Genomic DNA, 27342 nt, shown 5'->3' with positions numbered 1-27342 from the left:
GGCTGTCCTCCTAGCCCTGGAAACACCGAGAGGCGCCTCCTCACATCAAACGAGACCATGCCTTTTCTTGGGGCTCAATTACAATCTGACTTCCGGTCATGAAATCCAGAGGTGCCCTCTTTTCCTGGAAACTCTAGTTTTGAGTATCCTAGCACAACAGGCATCCACATTTCCAAAAACCTAACCCTTCTTCAAATCCTTTGCCATTCGTTTCCCCAAGAATGAAAACGTGCGCCAAAGCTCTCAGACCCGAAGCCCCAGGACGCGCGGCAGGTGCCTTGCGTCCGGGCAGCCCGGCAGCTGTGCCGCGGGCAGGCTTCCCTCGCTCACCTGCATCTCGCCCGGTCCGGGGGGAGACCTCGGGCCGAAGGGGAGTGCGCGAGGGGCACGGGCGCGGGGCCCCTCGACGCCTCCTGAGGGAGCGAGAAAAAAAAGCGGCCGTCACGAACAGGATTCGAACCTGTGCGGGGAAACCCCATTGGATTTCGAGTCCAACGCCTTAACCACTCGGCCACCGTGACTCCCCAGACCGCGCTCCGCCGCGCGCTTACAGGAGGGGCCGCGCCCCCGGGCCCCCCGCCTCCACGCCGCGCCGAGGACAGCCGGGCGGCCCCCGGAGGGCCCGGCGGACGGGGGCGGCCCGCCCCGGGAGGACGGGTCTTCGAGGCGCCGGCGAGGCCTGCGGGGGGCCAGCTGGGGGCAGCGGCCGGCCGGGGGCGGCGGGGGGGCGGCCGAGGGCTCCTCGGGTCACCGCGGCAGGGGGCTGGCCGGGCGTGGGGGGCTTGGGCGATGGGAGCAAGGCGCTTCCTGGGCTGGGGGCCGGGGTGCCCGGGCCGTGCGGGCTCGGGGGCTGGGAGCGCGGGGCAGGGCCGGCCTGGCTCCCCGGAGGGCAGGGCCGGGGGGCCCTCCGGCGCCGAGCGTCCGCTTGGGGCGGGTGGGCGGCCCCCCGCGCCCTGGGCTGAGAGGCCGCGGGAGGAGAGGCTTCGCGCCGGGGAGGGGGCGACCGGGGGCGCGCCCTCCGGGACGCAGCTGCTTCCCCGCGCCCCCGCCGCCGCCGGGGAGGCCGCCGAGTGCGCCCCGCGCCGGGAGCCGCGCCGCCGCCGTGGCCGAGCGGCCGGCAGGGGGCGCTGCGCGGGCCGGGCCGGCCCAGGCGGCGGGAGGCGGCGGCCGCGGCGGCGGGAGGCGGCGGGAGGCGGGCGGAGGAGGAGGCGGAGGAGGCGGGAGCTGAGCGGCGCGGGGCGGGCGGCGGCGGGCCGGAGCCCGAGAAGATGGCGGTGCGGAAGAAGGACGGCGGCCCCAACGTGAAGTACTACGAGGCCGCGGACACCGTGACCCAGTTCGACAACGTGAGGCTCTGGCTCGGCAAGAACTACAAGAAGGTACGCGGGCAGGGCCGCGCGGCCGGGGGCGGGACAAAGGCCGCGGCCGCCCGCGCCCCCCGCGCCCCCCCGCCCCCGTTTCTCGCCGCCGCGCGGCGGGTCCCGGCGCCGACCGCCCCCGCCCGGGGCCACAGCCCTGCGGGCCCTTCCGGGAGAGGCGGCGGGGGGCGGACGCGGCGCCGGATGCCCCCGGCCCAGCCCGCCCGCCGGAGCTGCCGCGAGTCGGGCCGGCGACGCTGAGGCCTCCGCGGGCTTTGTGTCCGCCCGGGAGGCGGTGGGAGCGAGCGGGTAAACAGGCGCCGGGCAGGCCGGGCCCGCGGCCGCAGCGCCCCCCCACCTGTCCCCGCCGCCCGCCCCACGGGAGCCGGGAGCTCGCAGCCCCGGGCACAGCCTCCTGCCACCTCACAATGGAGCCCCCGGCCGCTGGCCTCGCACCGCTCCGGTCCGGGGCGCCGGGCCCGGGACGCTGCTGCCTCAGCCCCCGGCCGCGCCTGCAGGTGACAAGCGGCTGAACAAAGGGCTCAGAAAGCCTTACCTGACTTTCCCGTCGAACGTCCCCCGGCGCTGTCTTTGTCTCGGGGCCCGGCCGAGAGGGCCGTCCGCCCCGGCTGCGCCCGCGGACAGCTCGGCCTCCGCCCCGCGCCGCCCGGTGGGAGGCTCGCCGTCGGCCCGGCTCTTCCTGCCCAGCTCCGCAGCCTGTCAGGAGCTGCCGGGCGCTTAGGAGTCCGCCCCCCGGCCCGGCCGCGGCCCTTCCCCCGCGGCTCCTGACAACCAGCTGCCGGGCCGGGGGCGCCTGCACCCCAGCGCGAGGCCCCGGCTCCCAGGCCTCCACCTTTGACCTTCCGGAAGGTCCGGAAGGGAGATCAGCGGGGCTTAGTCTCTGGCCCGGGGGGCTGACGGCCCCTGTCGCTTACCCTCTGGTGCGAGGCGCTCTCTACATCTCCCACTGAGAGGAGCGCTGGTCTCTGTGATTAGGGTTGAGGAAGCAGGGGTCAAAAGGTAAAGAGAAAGTTAGCCTCCTGGCTCAGACTTAAATTAGAACAGGAGCCTAGGATACTAGGTAGTGGCACATGGAAATGCGTTGAGAAGGCCCGGGGTTGCTTGTCTCAGATGCTGTTTCCTCAGAAAGCATCGATGTTTTCTTGCTCTTCCTCACCAGGCTGGGTAGGAGCTGGTCCTTGCCCCCCTCGAAGGCGTTTGTGCCCGGTTCCTAGCAGAAGCAGAAGGCCCGGCTCGCTCCCCGTCTGTTTGCCGTGCCTCACTTCCTTGCACCTTTCTTACTAGGCTATGTTGCAGGGGGAGTCTCGGCCTCCACAAAGTTACCCCCAAGAAATACACTGTGGTCTGGCTTGGAGCCTCAAAGATATTGCTTCCTTTGCCTGAATTTACTGAACCTTCAGGATCTTACTGCCCTCAGTGCTGTTGACTAGAAATCAGGATCCTACAACTAACTCCCAGTTTCAGAACGTAACTGACAAGTAGGAAGCCCCACTTGCCTCCAGCACCAGCTGCTGGCAGGTTGGGTTGCAGAATTTCAACTTCCAGTGAGGGGCTTAGATGCCTTCCCTTTTGCCATTTTCTTTATAGAAACTAGACATGTGGGGGAAGGAGACACTATTTTTTCCACCCCAGATGCTTCCAAGGCCCCTTGGGAAAAAATAAGGGAGATAGTGGACAGTTTGTCTGAGGTCTACTTCTCTTCCATTTGCCTCTGTTTCCCCAGTATATACAAGCTGAACCACCTACCAACAAGTCCTTGTCTAGCCTGGTTGTACAGTTGCTACAGTTTCAGGAAGAAGTTTTTGGCAAACATGTCAGCAATGCGCCGCTCACTAAACTGCCGGTGAGTGCAAATGCAAGGGGATGAATCCTTCAAACTGGAGAGGGAACTGTGGGGTTTTTGTAAATTTCATACTTTTGGAGATGTGGGTAATTGCCTGTTATCCCCCTCCCTGGTCAGGGCGTTACTGGCTTGCCTTGGTCCCCAATCCCCTTTGTCTTAGCAGCAGGGTGCACCTGGCTGGCTGAGTCGGTGCAGTGTGCGACTCTTGATCTGGGGGTTGTGAATTCAGTGTTGCGTATAGAGACTTCTTAAAATCTCTATTCTTCTTAAAAAAGAAAAAAACTTTATTCAACAGGTTATGTCAGAGTGTCTGAGCTCGTACATGAAACTCTTGTGGCGTGGTTGAAAGGGTACAAGATTGGGATTTGCATTGGCTTGTGTTCAAATCCTGGCTCTGCCACTTGGTATCTCTGTGATCTTGGGCAAGCCATTTAAACCTTTTAAGTGTCTGTTCTTCATCTCTAGATGGGAATAATATCTCTACCTTGTAGGATTTCTGTAATGGTCAATGAGGTGACCCAGTAAGTACGTGGCACAAGACGGGGCTTTGTGAATACTGGTTTTTTTCTTTCCCCCTTCTTCCAGGCCACGTGATACTGTGGCATAGGGGTTAAAGAATTCCACCTTTTGGGGCACCTGGGTGGTTCAGTCGGTTGGGCCTCCCAACTCGATTTTGGCTCAGATCTTGAACTCAGGTCTGTGGGATCGAGCCCTGCATGGGGCTCCGTGCTCAGCGAGGTGTCTGCTTAAGACTCTCTCTCCCTCTGCCCCTCCCCCCTGCACAGTGTTTTCTCTCTCTCTCTCTCTCTTAAATAAATAGAGAAATCTTAAAAAACATGAAAAAGAATTCCAGCTTTGAGAGAGATTAGTTCAACATGGGATTTTGTGGAAGGATTGTTAATAAGAGAATTTAGGATATAACTCTCACATACTACTTTCCTATCTCAATTTTGTAGATCAAATGTTTCCTAGATTTCAAAGCAGGAGGCTCCCTGTGCCACATACTTGCAGCTGCCTACAAATTCAAGAGTGACCAGGGATGGTGAGATGCCTACTTCTCTATGCTTCTTACATTAGAGGGGACTCCCCCTTTATGATTCCCTGGGTCTTTCTGGAGGTGGGAGAGCACAGGTAGACATCCTTGCAAGTCTCTTGCTTTGCTAGGTCAGTAAGCTTGACTTGCTAGGTCAGAAGAGTGGCTGAGTGTCAGAGCCAAAATAGTTTCCAAGAGTGAGTGAGCATGTATGCATATGTGCATCAGTGCGTGTATTGTAGAGGAAAGGGGATTCTTAGGTTGGCATCTCAAGCTTTTCTTCGTCCTTTCAGACTAAGTACAAAGTGATTCATGGAGTTGAGATTAGTGAACCCGAGATCCCAGGCCATTTTGGCAACAGTTGCGGGCAAGATTGTTTCCTGATTTCCCATGTTAAAAAGTGACATACCCTAACCTCATCTTCAGACCTGATCTGTACCACTCACTAGATTATTGCCTCTTCTCAAGGCGGCGTTACGATTTCCAGAATCCATCACGCATGGACCGCAACGTGGAAATGTTCATGACCATTGAGAAGTCCTTGGTGCAGGTAATAGTCAAGAACCTCTGCGGTCCATCTCCTTTCCCTCAGTGAAAATCCAAAATATGCTTTCCCCATGATCCTATCCCATCTATTTCTTCTCCTCACAGAATAACTGCCTGTCTCGACCTAACATTTTTCTCTGCCCGGAAATTGAACCCAAACTGCTAGGGAAATTAAAGGACATTATCAAGAGACACCAGGTGAGTGGGTGTGTGAGAAGTTTTGGAAACTCCATGCTTCTTTTCCTGATGTTTTCTGTACAATAAGCAGCCTTTAGATGACATGTTTTCTACTGCAGGGGCTGCTCTGCCTACTTGGAAAAAGATTAAAGCCTTGAGCCTCTCTTTCTCAGTTCACTTTTCCTATTTCCCAGTCTTGACAGGTTTGGATTACTATTCCTAGGGGCTGCATTGGCCTGAGGGTGAGGAAAGCCAGAGATTTCCTGATTTCAGAGAAATGAAACCTTTATTCTAGAACTCTGTAATAACAAGCAGATGCCATTGCTAGGGACATACAGTCAGCTTTACGTTTCCCATGTGCAGATTATCTATTCAGAGGATTTTTAGAGCAACTTTTAGTTCTTTAATTTTTCTTCATTATTAGCAGTATCCCAGCTATTTCCCTCTGCCTCTCAGCTAGTATGTGCTTAAAGAATGCAAATTGGACGCAGCGGTTTGGCACCTGCCTTTGGCCCAGGGCACAATCCTGGAGACCCGGGATCGAATCCCCCGTCGGGCTCCCAGTGCATGGAGCCTGCTTCTCCCTCTGCCTATGTCTCTGCCTCTCTCTCTCTCTCTCTCTCTCTCTCTCTCTCTCTCTCTCTCTGACTATCATAAATAAATAAAAATTTAAAAAAAAAAGAATGCAAATTAACTTAAATACCGTTCTGAGCAAAATATGATTAGGAAGGCCAGTCTGTGGCTAAATCTTATTTTGGCTTATTTACACCTGTGAGTAATTCAGAGGGGACTGTGTTTACCTGCTTTTCCTTGTGTCGTCCAGGGAACAGTCACTGAGGATAAGAACAATGCCTCCCATGTTGTGTATCCTGTCCCAGGGAACCTGGAAGAAGGTGAGAGACCTGGGTTTTCCTGGCCTCTGCAGTGGATGGCTTGGACTAGGACCGGGGGACTGTTCAGCCCCCGCACACTGCCTGGGCTTCTCCTCTCTCCTTTCAACCCTGAGCCCTCCCACTGCCATATGTTCCTATTTCCAGGTCCCTCGCTGCAACATGAGTTGTGAACAGTTAGTTACCTTTTGTGTATCCCTTTAGCTTATATCTCTCCTTGTTCTGTCTCTATCCCCAGAGGAATGGGTACGACCAGTCATGAAGCGGGATAAGCAGGTTCTTCTGCACTGGGGCTACTACCCTGACAGGTGAGGATAGGGTCCTGGGGCAGGTATGAGTACAGAAACCAGACCGAGAAGCCCTAGAACGTCTAGCAAAGCAAGCAGGCACTCTTTGGGGGTTATTTTTAGGTCTGTTTTGTTGGGGGTTGTTTTGTTTTGTTTTGTTTGTTCTCCTCCTCCTCTCCATCATGAGAATCTGTCTTGGGAGAGGTTGGATTTATAGATGAGGATTAAGCTAAAAGGACGGGGGCTTTATGTGTGAAATGGTTATTCCAGTGTTATTTGCGATAAGTAAATGTTAGAAACAATCTAAATGTCTAACAGTGGGAAAATGTTTTAGCAATTTGTGTATCTATTCAGTGGATTAGTCTGGAGCCATACTAATAGAAATACATACAATAGAAATAACATGGAAAAAAAGAAATCACTGGATAATTTATAGAAAATGTTAAATGCAAGTTGTGAAATAACATAGTAGCATTGGAATTATGTAAAAACAAAATTGTAGGGGCACCTAGGTGGCTCAGTGGTTGAGCATGTGCCTTTGGTTCAGGTCATGATCCCAGGGTCCCGGGATCGAGTGCCACATCGGGCTCCCTGCAAGGAGTCTGCTTCTGTCTCCGCCTCTCTCTCTCTCTCTCTCTCTCTGTCTCTCATTAATAAATTAAAAAATTGTACAGGAAAAATTTACTGGAAAAAATATATATACCAAATAGTTGTGTTGGGCTGATTCATTCTTTCTTTCTTTCTTTCTTTCTTTCTTTCTTTCTTTCTTTCTTTCTTTCTTTTTTTTTTGGAATTGTTTTTTATTACTTCATAATGGAAGAAAACCCAATATTAATAGGAAAAACAATCATACCAAAAAATAACCCAACAACCCAATGCTTTTTATAAATGGAAAAGGTAAAAGATTCGTACTTTACTATTCTACAATTCCATCCCATTGATCCTATTTCATGCTCAATTTCCCATGGCAGTTATGACACGTGGATCCCAGCCAGTGAAATTGAAGCATCTGTGGAAGATGCTCCAACTCCTGAGAAACCTAGGAAGGTGAGCATTTCTTGCCCCCTGACCACAAAAAGTATTCCAGGGGGTACCTGGCTGGCTCAGTTGGTAGAGCATGCAACTGTTGATCGTGGGGTTGTAAATTTGAGCCCTGTGTTGTGTGTAGATGTTACTTAAAAATAAAATCTTTTTAGGGGTTCCTGAGTGGCTCAGTCAGTTAAGTGTCTGCCTTTGGCTCAGGTCATGATCTCTGCATCCTGGGACCCAGCGCCCTGTGGGGCTCCCTGCTCAGTAGGGAACCTGCTTCTCCCTCTCCTTCTCCTTCTGCCCCTCCCCCCTGCTCATATTGGCTCTCTGCCCTTTCTAATAAATAAATAACATTTCTTCAAGAAGTTTAGAGTTTACATCAAAACTTTATAGTTGGGGGATCCCTGGGTGGCTCAGCGGTTTGGTGCCTGCCTTTGTCCCAGGGCGCGATCCTAGAGTCCCGGGATCAAGTCCCATGTTGGGCTCCTGGCGTGGAGCCTGCTTCTCCCTCCTCCTGTGTCTCTGCCTCTCTCTGCTTCTCCCTCCTCCTGTGTCTCTGCCTCTCTCTCTGTCTCTCTCTCTCATAAATAAACAAACAAATAAATAAATAAATCTTAAAAAAAACTTTATAGTTAAAAAAATAATAATAAAATGAAATCTTAAAAAAAAAAAAAAAGATGTATACTGGGACCAGACCACTCTTTGGAGGTCAAGCAGGTCAAGCACAGGCTCTTGTCTCCTTCAGCTCTTCTCTTAAGGACCGCCAGACAGGGGCACCTGGGTGGCTCAGTTGATTGGATGTCTGCTTTCAGCTCAGGTCATGATCCCAGGGTGCTGGGATCCCAGCTGCTTAGCTGGGAGCCTGCTCCTCACTCCCACCTGTGCTCTCTCTTACACTCGCAATCGCTCTCTCAGATAAATAAACAAGATCTTATAAAGGGGGGACCCCCAGACAGCTGTGGCTTTCAGGCTTCTCTCCTGCAGTCTGCCTTTTGTACTTCAGGTTCATGCAAAGTGGATTCTGGACACAGACACTTTCAATGAATGGATGAATGAGGAAGACTATGAAGTAAATGATGATAAAAGCCCTGTCTCCCGCCGAAAGAAGATTTCAGCCAAGACTCTGACGGATGAGGTGAAACTTCCTCTTCTTTCTTCCCTGATCCCTTAGAACAAGCCTGGGGATAAGTCTTCAGTGGGGCTTGTTGGCTGACATTCACTCCAATTCTCCAACCTGCAGGTGAACAGCCCAGATTCAGATCGACGGGACAAGAAGGGGGGCAACTATAAAAAGAGGAAGCGCTCCCCCTCTCCTTCACCAACCCCAGAAGCTAAGAAGAAAAATGCCAAGAAAGGGTATGCCAGCCGCTACCCTGCCTCACCTTCACCACTCTCTCCATGTTGAAGGAAGGAAGGATAGACTCCTTCCTGTAACTACCTGGCCCTGACCGGGGTCGGCCCTACTCCTGTAGGTGTCCTGAGAGGGAGGGTGAGGTCTTCTTTAGCTGCCCACTTGTTAGTTCTATTTTTTTTTTCCACTTGTTAGTTCTAGTTGCAGCCACTAGTGATCTCAGAGTGACATCTTCAAGGGAAGACCTTTGCACTTCCCTGTCCTCTGTAGTGATGCGTGTCTATGCATGCTTAGCTCCCCTTGGGGATTCTCTCTTACTTCACTCCCCTTGAACCTCAGCTTCCAGGGACTCCTTGCTTAAGGGTGACCAGGTTAGCTTTCATTACCTTTCCTCCCCAGTCCCTCAACACCTTACACCAAGTCAAAGCGTGGGCACAGAGAGGAGGAGCAAGAAGACCTGACAAAGGATATGGATGAGCCTTCACCAGTCCCCAATGTAGAGGAGGTGACGTTACCTAAGACAGGTACGGGCCACACCAAGCTTCAGGGACCTACCTTCCAAGAGGATTGATTTCCCAGGCCGAGCTCCGGGTCTTGAGGATCTGGCCCTTCAATTTAGCTGTTTATTAAAATTATTCTTCTCAACATGGGCAGTCCTCTGACTTGAGCCACATCTGAGTTGTGTACTGTGCTTGTACCTGACAGTAGTTGTTTCTGAACTGTTTTTGATCACATACCCCCTTCAGTAAAGTATTTGAGCACAGATTATTATTATTATTATTATTAAAGGTTTTATTTACTTATTCATGAGAGACACAGAGAGAGAGAGGCAGAGACACAGGCAGAGGGAGAAGCAGGCTCCACAAAGGGAGCCCGATGTGGGACTCGATCCCAGGACCCCGGGATCATGACCAGAGCCGAAGGCAGATGCTCAACCACTGAGCCACCTGGGTGCCGCTTGAGCATGAGTTATATATGTGCTGCTGTACCGTTGCTTTAGGAACATCGTGAGACACATGCAAACATTATCTAAAAAATGGGAAAATGTAAAGGATAAAATGAAAAAACAAATATAAAGAGAAGTTCTGCTATTCTCTACGTGTATTCCACTGGACCATCTCTTGCCGTCCTGTGTAAGAACCCCACCTTGGAGACCATTGCTTTGCAATGATAGAGAGTTGTATAGCTGCAAAGGTGGACTGCAATCTGTATTCCATAGACAAGCTCTGATGTCAAGGAGTGTATTTCAGGGGTTGCGGTGGGGGCTACTGAGAGAGAGGAGTGCTGGCCTCAACCCCCTTCATCAATCACGGCGGCTCTCTTCCATATCCATGTTTTCTCCTGAGCTGTTGTGTACGGATTCGGTTAAGAGAAGCCCCCTTGCTTTCAAAAATGTTGGCGATCCAACCAGTCCTCTCCAGAGTGATTTGGTCAGACTCTGTCTCAATCCATTAAGAGTTCACAGACACACAGATGGAGATAAGAGGGGCCTGTTAGAGACAGGAATGCTTGATGAGTGTCCGTAGAGTGGAAGATGCTTCTGTATAGGAAGAGTTAAGTGACCGTTTGGCAGGGGAAGGAGGGAAAGCAGCAGGTGAGTTTCAAGCCCCAGAATGACTGTGCCTGGAGGGAGTTACCGAACCCTTTTGTGATCAGAGATCTCTTAGAATTGTTAAAGGTGGAGAGTTAAAGACTTGATTCGGGCAGACCCTGTCTGATAAAATGACTCTCTCTCCTGGCAGTCAACACTAAGAAGGATTCAGAGTCCGCCCCAGTCAAAGGAGGCACCATGACTGACCTGGGTAAGGAGAGGAGGCTCTGCGGCCCGCTTCCCCTAGCCTGCCACGGCTTTTCAGAGGGCAGGACTCTTGCTGCTGCTCTGGAGGCTCCCCTCCTGATTTGCTCACTCTCTCTTTCAGATGAACAGGAGGATGAAAGCATGGAGACCACGGGCAAGGTGGAGCCAGTTTAGAGAGGCCCTCTCTACCTCTCTATGGGATTTGGATTTGAGCTTCTAAAGTTCCTTCTACCCAGAACTTTCTACTGCCTAGGGTTTTCCCACCTTAGTCTAGTTTTAGCTGTTGTTCAGAACTCAAAACTCTGACCCTTTCCGGGGCCTGGGGCCCTTAACAGTCCATTTCCATGGCATCATTAGTTCCCACTTTCCCGGGGTGTGGGAGAAGCAGAGGGTTGCCAGGGGCAAAATGGGAATGCTGAGTGTCCAGCAGCCTCCATACTTTTAGGATGAGGATGAAAACAGTATGGGGAATAAGGGGGAGCAGACGAAGAACCCGGACCTGCACGAGGACAACGTGACTGAGCAGACCCACCACATTATCATTCCCAGCTACGCTGCCTGGTTTGACTATAATAGGTACTCTTGCTCTGACTTCTCACTGCATCCCTATTTCCCTGCCTCCTGAGGCCAACATGTTGTTCCCCTTCTGTCTCCAAATAAATTATTTCTTCATCAACCAGGTAGATGGGTATGCTTCAGTGTTGGCGGAGCTTCTGGTCTCCTTGAGTCTTACCGCCCTGTGGGGGGTTCTCCCCAGGGAAGGGAGAACTGCCATGTCCTCCCTCCCTTCTCGGCTTTTCCCTCTCTTTGAGGCTCCCATCTCTGCTCGGGCGCCTTCTGAATCTACTCTGTCTTCTCTTGCAGTGTTCATGCCATTGAGCGGAGGGCTCTCCCCGAGTTCTTTAACGGCAAGAACAAGTCCAAGACCCCGGAAATGTAAGGAGATCTCAGCTCATGACTCTTTCTCCCTCCCGTCCCTGATCACCCTTCCTGACCCAGCAGGATTCAGTTTAGCAAATATTTCTTGAGCTCTCCGATGAGCTAGGCATTGTGCTACTCTCACAAAGATGTGATCTCTCCTACGGGCAGCCCCAGCCTAGCACTGTGGCCACAGTAGAATGCTCTCTTGGATTTGCCTGGGGGCAGGATTAAGCATGGTCTTCTGTCCAAAATGGGTACCTGCTCTGATGCCTCCATCTCTCAATAGAGGACAGAGCCTGCCAATCCATAAATAAATGAGGTATCTAGAACGCAGATGTCCCTAGCGTAAATAATAGCTTTGACTAAAATGTGAATGGCCATGCTAGCCCCAGAGAGTAGATTTTAGTAGAAAAACAGGAGGAGCCATGAAGATGCAAGACTTGGAGTGAAGGGATGGAGAAGGCTCCCTGGAGAGAAGTGTTCTGTTTCTCTCTTTCTGAGAAGCATGGGCTTAGGGTTTAGAAGTCTTTGTCATCTTCAAAATGTTGCCTCGAGCCAAACCTGTTTGGCTTTGGATGAGTCTTGGCGATCTTCTATGGTTAGGGATGCTCCAGGATAAATATCAGAATGAAAAGAGTGAGAAAGAGTTGATGCCCCTGAGAACTGAACAAGCTTGCTTCCCAGCTGTTCCTCAGCTTCCCCCTCTCTGGGGCCATCTTGCCATCCCACCATGCTTCTTTCTCTGTAGCCTGGTAGGGTTCTCTCCTCTTCCCCAGGGAAAGCAGTATGTATGAAGAAGCCTCACTCTCTCCAGAGGAAAAGGGAATAATGAACTGGTGACAGGAATTCAACATGGTCTGTAGGCAGGGTTGAATCTGGAACTGTTCTACACATTGTTCTCTTAACATAAGATAGTAAATAGTGATAATTGCCTGCGTTGACTGAAAGTTTACTATCTCCTGGACACCATACCAAGTGTCTTACAGGCATTGACTAATCTTCACATCAGCTTTAGAGGTACATCCTCTTATCCTCTCCAGTTTACTGATTAGGAAACTAAGATACAGAGAGGTTAAGCCACTTGATTAAGGTCACCCAGCCAGTGAATAGTAAACCAGGATCTGACTTTTTTTTTTTTAATTTTATTTATTTATTCATGAGAGACAGAGAGAGAGAGGCAGAGACACAGGCAGAGGGAGAAGCAGACTCCATGCAGGGAGCCCGACATGGGACTCTATCCCAGGTCTCGAGGATCATGCTCTGGGCTGAAGGAGGCCCTAAACCGCTGAGCCATCCAGGCTGCCCAGGATCTGACTTCTTTAGACTGGTTCATGTCCTCAAACTTTATGCTATACCACACAAGAGCCACCATTTGCTGAGCTCCTAAAGTGTGCCTGGCACTGTACTAGACTAGATCTTTCTAGTCCTCAGCAGACACTCCATGGTACAGATTAGGAGACTGAGGTTCAAAAAATGTAAGTAACTTGCTCAAGGCCATCATGGTAGAACTGGGATTTGAACTTAGATCTTTTCCACCTTCAAAACCTATATTCTCGGGGGGCCTGGGTGGCTCAGTTAAGCACCCAACTTTTAATTTCAGCTCAGGTCATGATCACAGGGTTGTGAGATCGAGCCTGGCATCAGCCTCTGCAGTGGGCATGGAGCTTACTTAAGATTCTCTCTCTCCCTTGGGGACCTGGGTGGCTCAATCGGTTGAGCATCCGACTTGTGATTTCAGCTCACGTCATGATTTCATGGGTCGTGGGATCAACCCCGAGTTTGGGCTCCATGCTCAGTGGGGAATTGGCTTGAGATTCTCTCCCTCTGCCCCTCACACCACTCACATGTGCTCGCTCTCTCAAATAAATAGATCTTTAAAAAATAATTAAAAAAAAAAAGATTCTAAAAAAAGAAAAAAAAGATTCTTGGGGCACGTGGGTGGCTGTTGGTTAAGTGGCTGCCTTTGGCTCAGGTAATGATCCCAGGGACCTGGCATTGAGCCCTGCATTGAACTCCCTGCTCAGCAAGGTCCTGCTTCTCCTTCTCCTTCTGCCCCTCTCCCTGCTTGTGCTTTCTTGCTCTCTCTCTAATAAATAAATAAAATATTTAAAAAAAAAAAAAGGGGGGGGGGGGACATCTGGGTAGCTCAGTGGTTGAGTGTCTGCCTTTGGCTCAGGGCATGATCCCAGGATCCGAGATCGGGTCTGGCATCAGGCTTCCTGCATGGACCCTACTTCTCCCTCTGCCTGTGTCTCTGCCTCTCTCTGTATGTCTCTCATGGAGACACATTTTTTTTTTTAAAGATTTTATTTATTTACTCAGAGAGAGAGAGAGAGAGAGAAAAACAAAGACAGGCTGAGGGAGAAGCAGGCTCCACGCAGGGAGCCTAACATGGGACTCAATCTCCAGGATCAGGCCCCCGGCCGAAGGCGGCGCTAAACCACTGAGCCACCGGGGCTGCCCTCTTAAAAAAAAATCTTAAAAAGATTCTTCTCCTACCCCTCGCCCGTGCACACTCTCTCTCCAATAAAAACATAAAAAAATAAATATAAATATATATGTGTATATATATTTTTCTTTTTTAATGAACTCCACATCCAGTGTGGGACTTACTTAAAAAAACAAAAAACATTCCTTATAGCACATCGTGCTGACTAGTTGGATGCAGGGATAAAGACATCCCCTTAACACTGGCTTTTGGAAATAAGGGCACCTTTTCTTGCATTTTGGCTGCTTGTTCAAAAGTTGGATGAAACTTCCCCAAGTATAGCCAGAGAGACAATTCATTTAACTAAGAAAACCCCATCAAGGAAAACAGGGCAATGTTTGAACCCCTTGCATCTAGCACGTGTAGACCCGCAGTGGTTTCTGAGGCAGACGATCCACTCTGTTCTCTTCACAGAGTGGTTCACACAGGAGGAACCATCACCTCTTCTATCACTTTTCCTACCCTTCAGTCCTCAGCCGACTTATTCTTCTTCCTCTCACCTCTCTGTCTCTCCCCTCAAGCTACCTGGCTTATCGAAACTTCATGATTGACACTTACCGGCTGAACCCCCAAGAATATCTCACCTCTACTGCCTGCCGTAGGAACCTGGCCGGTGATGTCTGTGCCATCATGAGGTGGGTCTGCAGCTGAGGGGACGGGGTGCGTAAGAATGCCTGCCCACGGATGTCTCTTGGCGTAAGGGGAGCTTCCAGCAAAGAGCATAGGGTAACAAGTAGGGAAAAAAAACACCTCTAGAGAAAGTCACGGTTCACACTCAGGGCATGTGTGACTTGCGAGAATGGTAGTGGCCTTCTCTGGTGTGTGGAAGAAAGAAGGAGTGTGTCTGTAGTTGAAAGATCCCGGTTCAATTTTCCTGGCTCTCCAGGAAGAGATGTTTACTAGATAGGTGGATATGGAGAGAGGTCTTGACTGGAAATGGAGGCCTGGGTGTCACTGGCACTTAGCGAGTGAGAGGAGGTGGGATTTGCCAGGGAGTAGAATGAGCAGAGAAGAGAGCTGGGGAAAGAGCTTTACACCCCACCTCTGCCCCTCTCTGGCTGCCCTGTGTGACCCTGTCTCCCCTCTCTCCTGCCAGGGTCCATGCCTTCCTAGAGCAGTGGGGTCTCATTAACTACCAGGTGGATGCTGAGAGTCGACCGACCCCGATGGGGCCTCCGCCCACCTCTCACTTCCATGTCTTGGCAGACACACCATCGGGGCTGGTGCCTCTGCAGCCCAAGACCCCGCAGGTAGGGTGAGGGGCTGTGGGGGCAGGGGCGGGGGTGCTGGGAAAAACTGGGCTTCTTCGGACTTTTCTTTTTCTGGTTTTTTAGGGTAATGGTTCAGGAGTGTTTTGAGGCTTCTTCCTTTTCCATGGGATGCAAAGGGCCACAGGAATCAGCCCCATGTGTTTAGCACCCTCTCTCAGCCTCTGTACCTAAGACTGCGAGGACTTGCTGAGAGAGAAGAGATGCTCCTGGTCCTCGAGGAGCAGACAGGCCAGCATAGGGCATGGAGCAGTTAGAGAAAAATGGCTTAAAACTAAGTTGCATGAAATTTTTTAACTTTGTCATGTTTCCAACTTTTTTTTTTCATTTTTGCCTCAAACTATTATCACTTCCATTTTTTTTTTCCACTTCCATTCCATACATTACAAAGCTTAAGAGGAGACAGATTACGTGGCTTGCCCAGGGTCACAGAGTACCAAATCTAGGATTAGAACCTAATTGTCCAGCTCCTAAAGGAACTTACAAAGTTTTACATGAATACCAATGGGGATCATGCCAGCTACAGATCTAACTGATCATTAAGGGAACACGGAACCGTGGCATGAGTGCCCCCAGAGCTTGCAGGCCGCCCAGCATTTGGCCTTGAGGCCTCCAGGGCCTTGGCCTGGTCATTTTCTGCCCAGCCTCCATGACGCCAAGCTCTGTCCCCCAGGGCCGCCAGGTTGATGCTGATACCAAGGCTGGGCGAAAGGGCAAAGAGCTGGATGACCTGGTGCCAGAGACGGCTAAGGGCAAGCCAGAGCTGGTAGGTGGGGTGTAGACCCCGCTGGGCTTCTTATTTGCCCCTTTATTGGGGGGCCCCTGCCCGGGAAGAAGAGACGTGAGAGCAGAGGAGCTACAGCAGTGAGGGAGGAAGCCCCACCCAGCGGTGTCCCTGGCTTTGGGAAAGAAGCTCCTTCTGTCTGTTTTCTCTCTCTGTGGGCCCCTGGCGCCCCTGGTCACCCGGACTCACCTCTTTCTTTCCCCTCCACAAATAGCAGACCTCTGCTTCCCAGCAAATGCTCAACTTCCCTGACAAAGGCAAAGAGAAGCCAGCAGACATGCAGAACTTCGGGCTGCGCACAGACATGTACACAAGGAAGAACGTCCCCTCCAAGGTACGGAGGGGGAGGTGCGGGCTGACTTCAGCGCTGGAGTGTCCTTGTCCCACAGGAGCCAGGGCTCCTGCCTCTGACCTGCCCGTTTCTCCTGCAGAGCAAAGCTGCAGCCAGTGCCACTCGAGAGTGGACGGAACAAGAGACCCTGCTACTCCTGGAGGTAATTGGGGCAAGGGAAAGAGGGTTTTCCATGACAACAGAAGTGGCCAGGGTGCCAGCCACACTCATGAGTGGGGAGAGCGTGATCTCATCCCCAGTCTTTCTCTTCCCTGATGCTGGCCGCACCTGCCCCGGGGAACAGCTCCCGGCCAGGCATTTGGGCCATTTCATTAACTCCATATCCTTTCATAGTGCTACTTGGAGATTCCCCTGGGACCCAGCAGAATCCACAAATACCACAACCAGAGAGCTTTGAAGCCCGCTACCCTTAGTAGGATGGGGGGAGTTGACCTTCAAGGAAAGTGGCTAAGTAAGGAAGTTGTGTCTCCACCACTACCACCAGGCACTGGAAATGTACAAAGATGACTGGAACAAAGTGTCAGAGCACGTGGGAAGCCGCACGCAGGATGAGTGCATCTTGCATTTTCTTCGTCTTCCCATTGAAGACCCGTACCTGGAGGACTCGGAGGCCTCCCTGGGCCCCCTGGCCTACCAGCCTATCCCCTTCAGTCAGTCAGGCAACCCTGTTATGAGCACTGTTGCCTTCCTGGCTTCTGTCGTCGATCCTCGAGTCGCCTCTGCTGCTGCGAAGTCGGCCCTAGGTAATGTGAAGGGGTCCCAGCCTCTGTAGTTTTGGTTTGAAAGGCCCTCGAGTGTGGCTGCCCTACTGGCACTGTCTGCTGCTGGTATCAGCGCAGGCACCTGTCTAGCTCCACGCTGGTCTAGATGAAGAGACGGGCTTCTGAGACAGCTTCCACAGGGACAGCCAGACCTGCCCGCCTGCCCCTGCCCCCAGCCTTGTCCTCTCTGCACCTTGCAGAAGAGTTCTCCAAGATGAAGGAAGAAGTACCCACAGCCTTGGTGGAGGCCCATGTTCGGAAAGTGGAAGAAGCCGCCAAAGTGACAGGCAAGGCCGACCCAGCCTTCGGTCTGGAGAGCAGTGGGATCGCAGGGACCACCTCCGATGAGCCCGAGCGGATCGGTGAGGCCTGGCAGGGTCCCGGATCTCTCTCCTTTTGCCAAGAGCCCAAGCCATCCCGGGGCCCTCCCTGCCTTGGGTCATCCTCAGAGCACAAGATGAATGGGGAGAATCGGCAGGGCTTGTATTTCCCCCAGGACCCCGCTTTGGGACCGTGGCTCTCTGCTAAGATCTTGGCTAGGAGAGCAGACTTTTGGAAAAGTTTTACAGAGACGGACTCTGTAGCAGACATTTCCCATTTTCTCTTCCCCCGGGCCCAGAGGAGAGCGGGACTGATGAGGCACGGGCGGAGGGCCAGGCCACAGAGGAGAAGAAGGAGCCCAAGGTATAGGGAATGAGCGGGAATGGGCTGGGCTGTGAGGCTGGGGCATGGGGCGTGGGGAGGGGAGGCCGAGTGCCTCCCCAGTAGGAGGTGGGAGTTCACCTCCCAGTCCGGCCCTGTGTGTACCAGCTACACTGACACCGTCTACTTTTCTTTCACTGGGATGTCAGGAACCCCGAGAAGGAGGTGGGGCTACTGAAGAAGAAACAAAGGAGAAGACCAGCGAGGTCCCCAAGAAGGATGAAGAGAGAGGGAAACAAGGCGACAGTGAGAAGGAGTCAGAGAAGAGTGATGGGGACCCCATAGGTGAGCCTCCGCGCCTGGTGCTTGGTGTCCAGGGAAAGAGAAGTGGGCTTCCGGCCTAACCCCACCTTCTTCCTGGCCCAGTTGACCCCGACAAGGAGAAGGAACCAAAGGAAGGGCAGGAGGAAGTGCTGAAGGACATGGTGGAGTCAGAGGGGGAGAGGAAGACGAAGGTGGAGCGGGACATCGGCGAGGGCAACCTCTCCACTGCCGCAGCCGCTGCCCTGGCCGCCGCCGCAGTGAAGGCCAAGGTGAGGGCCAGGGGCCCAGAAGACCCCCAGGGAAGGCACTGCCCCCTTCTCTGATCTCACTTCCGCTGCGGGAAATTTTTCTGTGCTCCTCGTTTCCATAACGCTGGCCCATTTCCTTCTCATTTTGATCCCAAGAGGGAGAGTTGGTCGTCTCTTCTCGAAGCTTTTTAAAGCATGCATTTGTTTGTTTGTTTATAATAGTCACACACAGAGAGAGAGAAAGAGGCAGAGACATAGGCAGAGGAAGAAGCAGGCTCCATGCACCGGGAGCCCGACGTGGGACTCGATCCCGGGTCTCCAGGATCATGCCCTGGGCCAAACCGCTGCGCCACCCAGGGATCCCCTTTTTAAAGCTTTTTACCATTAGGCCTGTGTCTATCCTCTAATTATTTGACCTTATCTTTTGCCACTCTCTCTTTTTTCATGTTCTTTTAAGAATATGAAGCCTTTGCTACTCTGTGGATTGTGACCACAGCAAGTTCATTCTTTCTTTCTTTTTTTCTTTTTTTAAAAGATTTTTATTTATTTATTCACAAGAGACACAGAGAGAGAGGCAAAGACACAGGCAGGGGGAGAAGCAGGCTCCCCACAGTGAGCCTGATGTGGGACTCGATCCTGGGTCCCAGGATCACACCCTGAGCCAAAGGCAGGTGCTCAGCCACTGAACCACCCGGGCGCCCCCAGCAGTTCTTTTTTTTTTTTTTTTTAAGATTTATTTGTTTGTTTGTTTGTTTATTTGTTTATTTGTTTGTTTATTTATTTATGATAGAGAAAGTCAGAGACACAGGAGGAGGGAGAAGTAGGCTCCATGCCGGGAGCCTGACGTGGGACTCGATTCCGGGACTCCAGGGTCGCGCCCTGGGCCAAAGGCAGGCGCTAAACCGCTGAGCCACCCAGGGATCCCCCCAGCAAGTTCTTTCTTAAAACCTGCCAGCCTCACCCTACGGCTCTCTCCCGGACTTGTCTCCCCTGGGGCCCTCCGGCTCACCTGCCGCCCTCCCTGCCTTCCCTAGCACCTGGCCGCCGTGGAGGAGAGGAAGATCAAATCACTGGTGGCCCTGCTGGTGGAGACCCAGATGAAAAAGTTGGAGATCAAACTCCGGCACTTTGAAGAGTTGGAGACGATCATGGACCGGGAGCGAGAGGCAGTGAGTAGCAATCCCTGGGGGCCAGTGCAGCCCAGGGCCACAGCCTGATACTGGGCCGGGCCTTGGTTGAGGATGGGCGTGAACAGCAGTGGAGAAAGCCTGAGAGTGGCAGAGCTTCGTGGTGGAGGGGCAGGAGGATCCAGCCCTGGGCAGTTAAGGACAAGTGGCTCACAGGGGAAGCCTGGAGCCAGAGGTCCCACACGATGTTGGCATCATGGGGCAGAGATTCTAGTTGGTTTTTTGATTGCCTCGGGTCCAGGTCCTTGAGCAGTGTTTGGCCCATTGTAGACTCTCGGTAAATAAGTATTCGTCAAGTGATCGAGCAAGTTTAAGGGATGATGAGAGGGAAGGGGCTTCAGATCCAGGAGGTGAACAGGAAAGGGGATAGAATGGACATGGTATTGAACCATTTTGGCTTTGAGATGATACAAAAAGAAATGTAAGACAGGGATCCTAGCAGAACCTACCACTTAACCAGAGACCCCAATATCTAGTATGGAGGCGTCAAAAACAGTGAATGCTTAAAGTAGCTGACAAATTCAGATTAAAAGTCCTGAGAGATAATGAAATAAAGGCAAAGCTCAGAGGCCACAGAGTTGATCTGGGATGGCTTCCTACGCTTGGTAAGCATTTTGCCAATTTTGAGGAAAGAACAGACCATGAGCTGACATTAGGAACGGGAAGCATTTTCCCAATGAAAATCATGACCGATTTCGAGCTTTGGAGCTGAAATGAGTCAGAGCTCCCACTAGATGAACTCCACCGCAGTGAGAAGCCACGCGGGCAGCCGGACACTGCGGTGGGGATTCTGGAGCCGGGAGGGCAGGGCAGGGCCCCCGGGAAGGCCAAGCCCAAGATCTTCCCCCTCGGGAAGGCCGAACCCAAGATCCCCCTTGCTGCAGGGAACTGCCAGAATGAGAGGCAGGGTTTGTCGGGACGGAGAAGGCGGTGGGGCGTTTGCCTTCATGGGCTTCTGCACGTGGGTAACGGTCCCCACTTGGCACCGGCAGCTGGAGTATCAGAGGCAGCAGCTCCTGGCAGATAGACAAGCCTTCCACATGGAGCAGCTGAAGTATGCGGAGATGAGGGCCCGGCAGCAGCACTTCCAGCAAATGCACCAACAGCAGCAGCAGCCACCGCCAGTTCTGCCCCCGGGCTCCCAGCCTGTCCCACCCACCGGCACTGCTGGGCCGCCCACGGTTCACAGCCTGGCCATGGCTCCGGCCTCTGTGGCCCCCGCTCCTGCTGGCAGTGGGGCCCCCCCCGGAAGCTTGGGCCCCTCTGAACAGATTGGGCAGGCAGGGTCAGCTGCGGGGCCACAGCAGCAGCAACCAGCTGGAGCCCCCCAGCCTGGGGCAGTCCCACCAGGGGTTCCCCCCCCTGGACCCCATGGTAAGTGACGGCTTCTGGAACTCCTGCTGACCAGGGGGCCCCCGGTGAATGTTCGGATTCCCTCTTGAAAGGGATATGTGACAGGATGAGATTTCTACAGATGGGCTCTCCTCCCTCTACCCCTGAACCAACAGGGCTCCCTCCCCACGTCCAAATCTTTGAGTCTCATCTGAGGCTTTACCGCTTACTCTCTTGTCAGGGAAGGCGGTGCTGAGAAGTGGCTAGGTGATCTTTGCTAGCACAGTGAGTCGGTAAGGGAGATCTTACGCCTCTAACCCTCTTGACCTCTTCTCTTTGCTCCCAGGCCCCTCACCGTTCCCCAACCAACAAACTCCTCCCGCAATGATGCCAGGGGCAGTGCCAGGCAGCGGGCACCCAGGCGTGGCGGGTAATGCTCCTTTGGGTTTGCCTTTTGGCATGCCACCTCCTCCTCCTCCTGCTCCATCCATCATCCCATTTGGTAGTCTAGCCGACTCCATCAGTATTAACCTGCCCCCTCCTCCTAACCTGCATGGGCATCACCACCATCTCCCGTTTGCCCCGGGCACTCTCCCCCCACCTAACCTGCCTGTGTCCATGGCGAACCCTCTACATCCTAACCTGCCGGCGACCACCACCATGCCATCTTCCTTGCCTCTCGGGCCGGGGCTCGGATCCGCCGCAGCCCAGAGCCCTGCCATTGTGGCAGCTGTTCAGGGCAACCTCCTGCCCAGTGCCAGCCCACTGCCAGGTGAGAAGGGTCCTGGAGGGGAAGAGGGTGAGGGAGAGGGGTCCACATGGAGGGATGGGGGGTCAGCTAGGGGAAGGGCTTAGGTCATAGAACTTCCACGATCCTTTTTGAACGCTCTGGTAAATTAGAACACAGGGGGAAGGGCCTCTCTGGCTGTCCTCCACCATTCCCCACCCTGGCAGCTGCCACCTCTGGGATGACGTTGGGGCCTTTCACTGGTGGGTCACGGAGGAGTCCTAAGGCACAGCGTCTCAATTGTAAACTTGAAAAACAGCTACCTGTCTGCATGATGATTGGCATCCCCTTTGCTTGTTCCCATCACGTTCAAATGCCCCATTTAGAGAGTTCCCTTGGGGGCAGGAGGATTGTGGGTATTTCCATCTGCCCAGTGTGAGGTGGGAGAGGGTTTTGGGGAAAGGCTCCCTCGGTCACCTACCCACCCATTGCATGCCATGCCCAGTTGTGTTCGTCTGTGGTGGCCTGGGTCTGGATCCCTCTCCTGCTCACCCTAGCTGATTCATCTTCCTTTTCTCCACAGACCCAGGTACCCCTCTGCCTCCAGACCCCACGGCCCCAAGCCCAGGCACAGTCACCCCTGTGCCACCTCCACAGTGAGGAGCCAGCCAGACATCTCTCTCCCTCACCCCCTATGGAGATCAAGGTTCCAGGAACAGCCCTCTCCCCACCACTGGGACCCTTCCCCAGCCTGGAGAGTTCATCACTACGTAAGGAAAGCTCTTCCTGCCCCTCCAAAGCCCCCATCATGCCTGTCAGAGGCATGCATTTTTATATCGGATTATTCACGGACTTCTGTTTAAAAGATGTTTCTAATGTCTGGGAGAGAGGATAGGATTGGGGATGCTGCCCTCAAAGGGCTGGGGAAAGGTGTTTATACAAGGTTCTAATTAACCACTTTTAAGGGTGCACCCCCTCAAAACTACTGCATTTTTTACGGATGAAAAAAAAAATGAAGCCCTTTAAAGAAGTAGAGAGATAAAAAAGCCACATTGGAGCTCCCTCCACCCACTAAAAAAAAAAAAAAAATTCCAACTTTTACATTTTTTGGAGGAGGGAGGTGACAGGAAAGGGGAACTAAGGTTCTGGGAGAGCTCTGGGGATAGAGTAGGGTGCAGAATCTGTCTCCTCCAGCCCCTCATTAGTAACTGAATCAACTCCCCAACCCCATCAGCCACCCCATCCCCGGTTTGTTCCTACTAATCTCTCCTGTGCCTCCTCAGTGTTGCTGTTTTAGGTCACCCCAACTCAGCCAATGACCCCTTCCCCCCCCCCCCAAATGTCAGTTTTGTGTTTTTAAAAGTCACCTGCGTAGTTGATGTCAGCGTATGTGTATTTGGTGGGGAAACATATTTTGGGGATTCCTGTGGTAGGTAACAGAGGAAGGAAGAGCACCGTTCCTCCTCCCTGGGCCCTGTCACTGGGTGCCTAGAGGACATGGAAAGGGGAGCTAGAAAGGATGGGGAGCTGTAAAAACCTGCATTTTTCAAAAAGCACTTAAGCACCTCCTTCTTCTGACTTGGTGGGTCACCCCTCTAACCTCTTCCCTCTTCCACCGAGACCATCAGAACCTTGACTGGTAGCTTGGGGTTCCCTGTGGAGGAGGGGTGCCCAACCTAGGGCAGTGCCTACCCCAGCTTGCAGCTCGGCTCTGCCCCCCGGATTCCACGGCCTCCCATCTTTCCCTTCTTCATCCTTGATGTGAAGGTGGACAGGACCCCGGGCGGGCTCTCCACTAGTTTGCCTGGTCCCTGCCACCGGGTCTTTGTCGCTCACGTCCCCGTATTTCTCTTCCTTTGCGTCTCAGCACCTTTCTTCTGTTCAAAAGTTTTCTGTAAATTTTTTTTCTTTCCTTTTTTCTTTTTTCTTTTCCTTTTTCTTTTCTTTTTCTCTTTTTTTTTTTTATAAATTAATTTGCTTTCAGTTCCATCTTGTGAATGCCTTCTGTGTTCTCTGACCTGTGGCTGCCAGACAGGGGGGTGGGGCTGGGGGCAGCCTTTCCAGGGGCATTCGCCTGGGCTGGAGAGGCACTGGACGGACGATAGGCACGCAGGCACTAGGCCTCTCTCCACAACAGGCTCAAGGCAGCACAGCTGTCAGGACTGTGCACTGTTTTGGAAGCTGGGCAGAGGCTCTCACCTTCCCTAAAAATAGCTGTTTGAGACTTGGAAGGACATCCTCCCAACCTGGAGATTTTGTATATTTATCCTTTCAGAAGTAATGGCTTCATTCCTTCCCTTATTAGGCAGGAAGAAGGCAGGCAAGTCACATACTTCTGTTATTACTGGCCACTAGCCCTACCGAGGTGACAGGCTCAGCAGTGCTAATATGGTCTGGCTTTAGCTCCATTAAACACTCCCTGGGTTTCCCCCACAAAAGGCCATCAGTGCTTGGGAGAGGGACGGCTGGGTTTAATCAGATGGGAGGGCTACGCGGACTTCCTGAAAGGAGGCAGACTGAGGATGGCCAGCCTTTGGTCCTACAGGGATTTATGGCTTCCTTAATTCCCCCAAGCGGTAGCCTCTGGAACATCAGTGAATGGGGCCAGTATTTCTTAAATGACACAAAGATGGATCCCCCAAGCCCTTCCCCAGCTTTTTTGACCCCTGGTCTATTGGCCGTGGATGGTCTTTCCTCCCCTTCACCCTGCTCAGGAAGGAAGGCAGAACCGTACTTAGGGCACAGAGCAAGTTTATTTGGTGACTGCTGACAGCAAAAATCCAAGAGAGACAAGCTGGCAAAGGTGCTGTGACAAGAGGACCTAGGACGCCTTCGGGGCTACATGCAGTCTCACACGGGGGAAGGCACGGGGCTCGGGCACACCAGGAACGTCCTCAGCCATTCAGCACCATACGGACAAGCTCTGTGGATCGGAGAGAGGGGTGAGCCAGGGAGCAGGGCCAAGGGGAGGGGTCCACCAGGGGCCAGGAGACCACAGGACCACAAAGGTAGCATGGGTGTGTGCCCACAGAAACCTTGGCTTTGCAGAGGAGCCACCTTCAGTCTGCCCAGTTCTCTTGGCCCCCAGCTCCCCTCCCACCAGCTGTTAGCCCCCCACCCTACCCTGAGCAGCAAGAATACAGCAAGAGGCAGAAAAGTTCTCAACTACACCTACAGCTATTGTCAGCCATTGGCAGGAGAAGACAGAGATTTGGGTTAGGGTACCTCCAAGCTGCCCAGCAGAAGGAAGAAGAAATGACTATTCTGCTATAGCAGCACAATGGGGCAGGCGACCCCCCCCATGCCAACGACCTGGGCCCCAGGGCCAAAGGATCACCCTGAAGCAAGATGGGGACAGGCTGGTGCGAGTTCCCAGACACCGGCACCCTGGACCCTAGAAGCAAAACCTCAGAGCCCATTCTAGGAGAGGAGGTACCACACCCCCAGGCTGTCTTCCTCTTTGAGGAACCCCTCCCCTGCCCAGTCAGCTCCATGCAGAAACATGCTAGGAGGAAGTCAGATGGTAGTAGGGGAGGGGCAGGGACTAGAGAGCAGAGGTTGGGGAGAAAAACACTGGGGAGGGCGACTAGAGAAGGGAGGCTGGGAGGAGCCGTACCCGCCCCATGGGCCCGTCACCCCGACAGGATATGCCTCACAAACGCTGCAGGAAGGAAGAGACATTCATGGTGAAGACAAGACACAGACATGGGGTGAAGGGTTCAGGTGGTGGGGGAACAGACATTCCCTTTATTTTACTTCCCATTCCTTCCCCACCCTTCACACATTACCCTTGTCTTTCCTGTCATACCCCCATGGCCTCCCGCTCCCGGGCTGGGCCAGGCCCTGCCCTTTGCCTCTGGAGCCCCAAACACTTGGGCTGCCTGTACAACCGCTTCCTCCATGAGAGCCCCATGTCCCTCACCTTCATAATTGATACAACCATTGCTGTCCTCGTGCCCCGCCACCAGCATCTCTACTTCCTCCTCCGTCATCTTCTCACCTGCAGAGGGAAAGAAAAGCATTCTGGGATCTGGGTGGCAAGTGTGTGTCAGGTGGCACCTCAGCTCAAAGGAGCAAGGGCAGAGCCTTACCCAGCGTGACAAGAACGTGCCGGATTTCAGCACCCATGACAGTGCCATTCCCTTCCTTGTCAAACACCCGAAGGCCTTCGACGTAGTCCTCATAGGTGCCCTGGTCCTTGTTCTTGGCCACAGTCTGCAGCATGGGCAGGAAGTGTTCAAAGTCCAGCACCTTCACATTCATCTCTGCCATAAAGGAGAGGGAAGGAAAGTCACCCGGGTCCTCAGGACTGAGGAGACTACGGGGCTCCCACGGGGGCAGGGGGCTCCCACTGAAAGCAGGAGAAATCTGTGGGATTTGCTAGTTGAGACAAACCTGCTTGAGGTCTGGGCCCATGAAGATAAAGGGAAGCTCTTAGCTGAAGAACTGTAGGCCCATTACCACACTGAGGAATAGTTCCTGAGGACCCTCACCATCGCTCTTGGGGTTCCCCAGGACCTTGAGCACCTCGGCGTTGGTGGGGTTCTGGCCCAGGGCCCTCATCACGTCCCCACACTGGCTGTACAGGATCTTGCCATCCCCTGTTCGATCGAACAGCTGAAAGGCCTCCTTGAACTCTGAAGATTCAGACATGATCAGCACTGAGCATGCGGGGGTTGACCCAAACCCTGCCTCCCAAACCCTCTCTGCCCACTCAACTTTAGTACCACTGTACGCCCAGGTCCACCGAGAGGGAACTAGTCCCTGCCTCCCTGCTCAGGTGTTCCACAAAATGACAGGCCTCCCCCTCCCCAGGACGGAAGGGTAACAGCCACTTACACGCCCCTCTGGCCCCTCAGCCGCCCCTCTGGCCCCTCAGCCGACAGCAAGCCCGCCCAGCCTCCTCCCTACACTCAGGGCAGGAATTCGCCACCGCCCTGTCTGGGTCCTGTCCTTATAAGGAAGAGGGAGCAGCAGCCGGGGACCGGGGTCATCCCTGCCTGCCACTTCCCACCCCTCCGGTACAGACTTCCAGAGGGCACTGCTATGAAATATCCTCAGCAAATTCTCCTGTCCCCTTTTTCACAGAATTCCAGGTCACTGCTTTCTACACTCTTCACAATCCCGGGCTGGGCGGGGGGAGGGGGGAGCTGGGGGTGTTGTTATCACAGGAGGAGGAAAGAGGCAGAAGCTGATTAAGGGACGGAGGAGCGCAGGCAACTTAATACACCCTCCCCGCCCCGCACACACCGCAGGCGTTAGGTGACCAAGTTGTCTCATGCCCACACCGCCTAACACTCACCCGGGGCTTGGGGCTCGGATCTAGAGTGGAAGGGGAGGGAGGAAGAAAGAGTGAGAAGAGAAAATGGAGGATGCCGAGGAGGAAGAGGAGACGGCAGGAAGTAGGTCCCGGGGGAAAAGAGTGGGCCGGCGGGTGGGGGTAGTGCTGGAGGCGGGGACCCCTCTCCCGAGACGCGACCTCAGCGGGTCGGGGCTTACGTACCTGCGGTCTGGTCCTCGGTGAAATCACACTGCTCAGGGAAGAGGGGGGCCGTCAGCATCTCAACTGCAGCCCCCAAGCGTCCATCCCCGTCCCGCCAACTGAACCACTAACTCCTGCTCCGTGCTGGGGACTCGCTTCCCGCCAGGACAGGACCCCCGAACTCTCCAACCCCGCCCCCGACCTGCCAGGCCCTCGGGTAGCTCCGCAAAGCCCCGCCCCGGCCTCCCGCCTCGCCCCGAGCCACGCTCCGCGTCCCGGGCCCGGGCCCCACCATCGCGACGGCGCGCCTCTGCGGGACCCTCTCCTGCAGCAATGGCTCCGGCGCCCGGCGGTGCCCTAGTCCTCGCGCGTCCCCGTGACGTCACCGCGCCGGCCCAGCCAATAGGAACGGCGGCCCGGCCTTATGCAGATGAGGGCGCTGCGTTAGTAATAGGGTGGGCGGGGCCTCCGCTCCTCCCTCTGGCGCCGCGCT

At 53.7% G+C, this 27342-nt stretch overlaps 2 protein-coding genes and 1 non-coding gene across 7 annotated transcripts; 1 reads left to right on the top strand and 2 right to left on the bottom strand.

The window, feature by feature from the left end:
* Window positions 1-439: 439 nt before the first annotated feature.
* On the bottom strand, window positions 440-521 carry TRNAS-CGA (transfer RNA serine (anticodon CGA)). The gene has a single exon. It is a non-coding gene; the product is annotated as a tRNA-Ser (tRNA).
* Window positions 522-1224: 703 nt separating this feature from the next.
* Window positions 1225-23354, top strand: SMARCC2 (SWI/SNF related, matrix associated, actin dependent regulator of chromatin subfamily c member 2). 4 transcript variants are annotated; one of them, XM_055328503.1, is made up of 29 exons: window positions 1225-1379; window positions 3103-3222; window positions 4179-4264; window positions 4724-4805; window positions 4907-4999; window positions 5802-5871; window positions 6107-6176; window positions 7127-7202; window positions 8188-8319; window positions 8425-8540; window positions 8935-9059; window positions 10278-10337; window positions 10455-10492; window positions 10779-10909; window positions 11198-11269; window positions 14264-14377; window positions 14839-14992; window positions 15684-15776; window positions 16009-16128; window positions 16226-16288; window positions 16631-16889; window positions 17108-17269; window positions 17527-17591; window positions 17759-17894; window positions 17976-18142; window positions 19156-19290; window positions 20301-20682; window positions 20987-21070; window positions 21951-23354. In XM_055328503.1, exons 1-29 carry the CDS (start codon window positions 1269-1271, stop codon window positions 22025-22027), a joined length of 3393 nt encoding a protein of 1130 aa, XP_055184478.1. In that variant the 5' UTR covers window positions 1225-1268; the 3' UTR covers window positions 22028-23354. The 4 variants fall into 4 exon arrangements, with proteins under 4 accessions (XP_055184478.1, XP_055184475.1, XP_055184477.1 ...); XM_055328500.1 differs by having other exon boundaries at window positions 20987-21412; XM_055328502.1 differs by lacking the exon at window positions 15684-15776 and having other exon boundaries at window positions 16012-16128; window positions 20987-21412.
* A 747-nt stretch (window positions 23355-24101) lies between these two features.
* MYL6 (myosin light chain 6) lies at window positions 24102-27256 on the bottom strand. 2 transcript variants are annotated; one of them, XM_055328509.1, is made up of 7 exons: window positions 27142-27256; window positions 26871-26898; window positions 25861-26004; window positions 25459-25632; window positions 25290-25367; window positions 24984-25028; window positions 24102-24290 (listed from the first exon to the last, which is right to left on the bottom strand). In XM_055328509.1, exons 1-6 carry the CDS (start codon window positions 27142-27144, stop codon window positions 25000-25002), a joined length of 456 nt encoding a protein of 151 aa, XP_055184484.1. In that variant the 5' UTR covers window positions 27145-27256; the 3' UTR covers window positions 24102-24290; window positions 24984-24999. The 2 variants fall into 2 exon arrangements, with proteins under 2 accessions (XP_055184484.1, XP_055184485.1); XM_055328510.1 differs by lacking the exon at window positions 24984-25028.
* Between the last annotated feature and the right edge of the window lie 86 nt (window positions 27257-27342).

This window comes from Nyctereutes procyonoides, unplaced genomic scaffold, assembly GCF_905146905.1.
Source record: "Nyctereutes procyonoides isolate TBG_1078 unplaced genomic scaffold, NYPRO_anot_genome, whole genome shotgun sequence".
Taxonomy (NCBI): domain Eukaryota; kingdom Metazoa; phylum Chordata; class Mammalia; order Carnivora; family Canidae; genus Nyctereutes; species Nyctereutes procyonoides.
This window is presented reverse-complemented; position numbering and strand designations above follow the sequence as displayed.

Coding starts and splice junctions, on each gene's coding strand:
- MYL6 (XM_055328509.1), bottom strand. Junction 25,633..25,860: donor GGGGAACCCCAAGAGCGATG/GTGAGGGTCCTC, acceptor CCTTTATGGCAG/AGATGAATGTGAAGGTGCTG. Junction 25,368..25,458: donor GCACGTTCTTGTCACGCTGG/GTAAGGCTCTGC, acceptor TTCCCTCTGCAG/GTGAGAAGATGACGGAGGAG.
- SMARCC2 (XM_055328500.1), top strand. CDS start 1,269: ATGGCGGTGCGGAAGAAGGACGGCGGCCCCAACGTGAAGTACTACGAG. Junction 11,270..14,263: donor AAGTCCAAGACCCCGGAAAT/GTAAGGAGATCT, acceptor TCTCCCCTCAAG/CTACCTGGCTTATCGAAACT. Junction 16,129..16,225: donor GGAAGAACGTCCCCTCCAAG/GTACGGAGGGGG, acceptor TTTCTCCTGCAG/AGCAAAGCTGCAGCCAGTGC.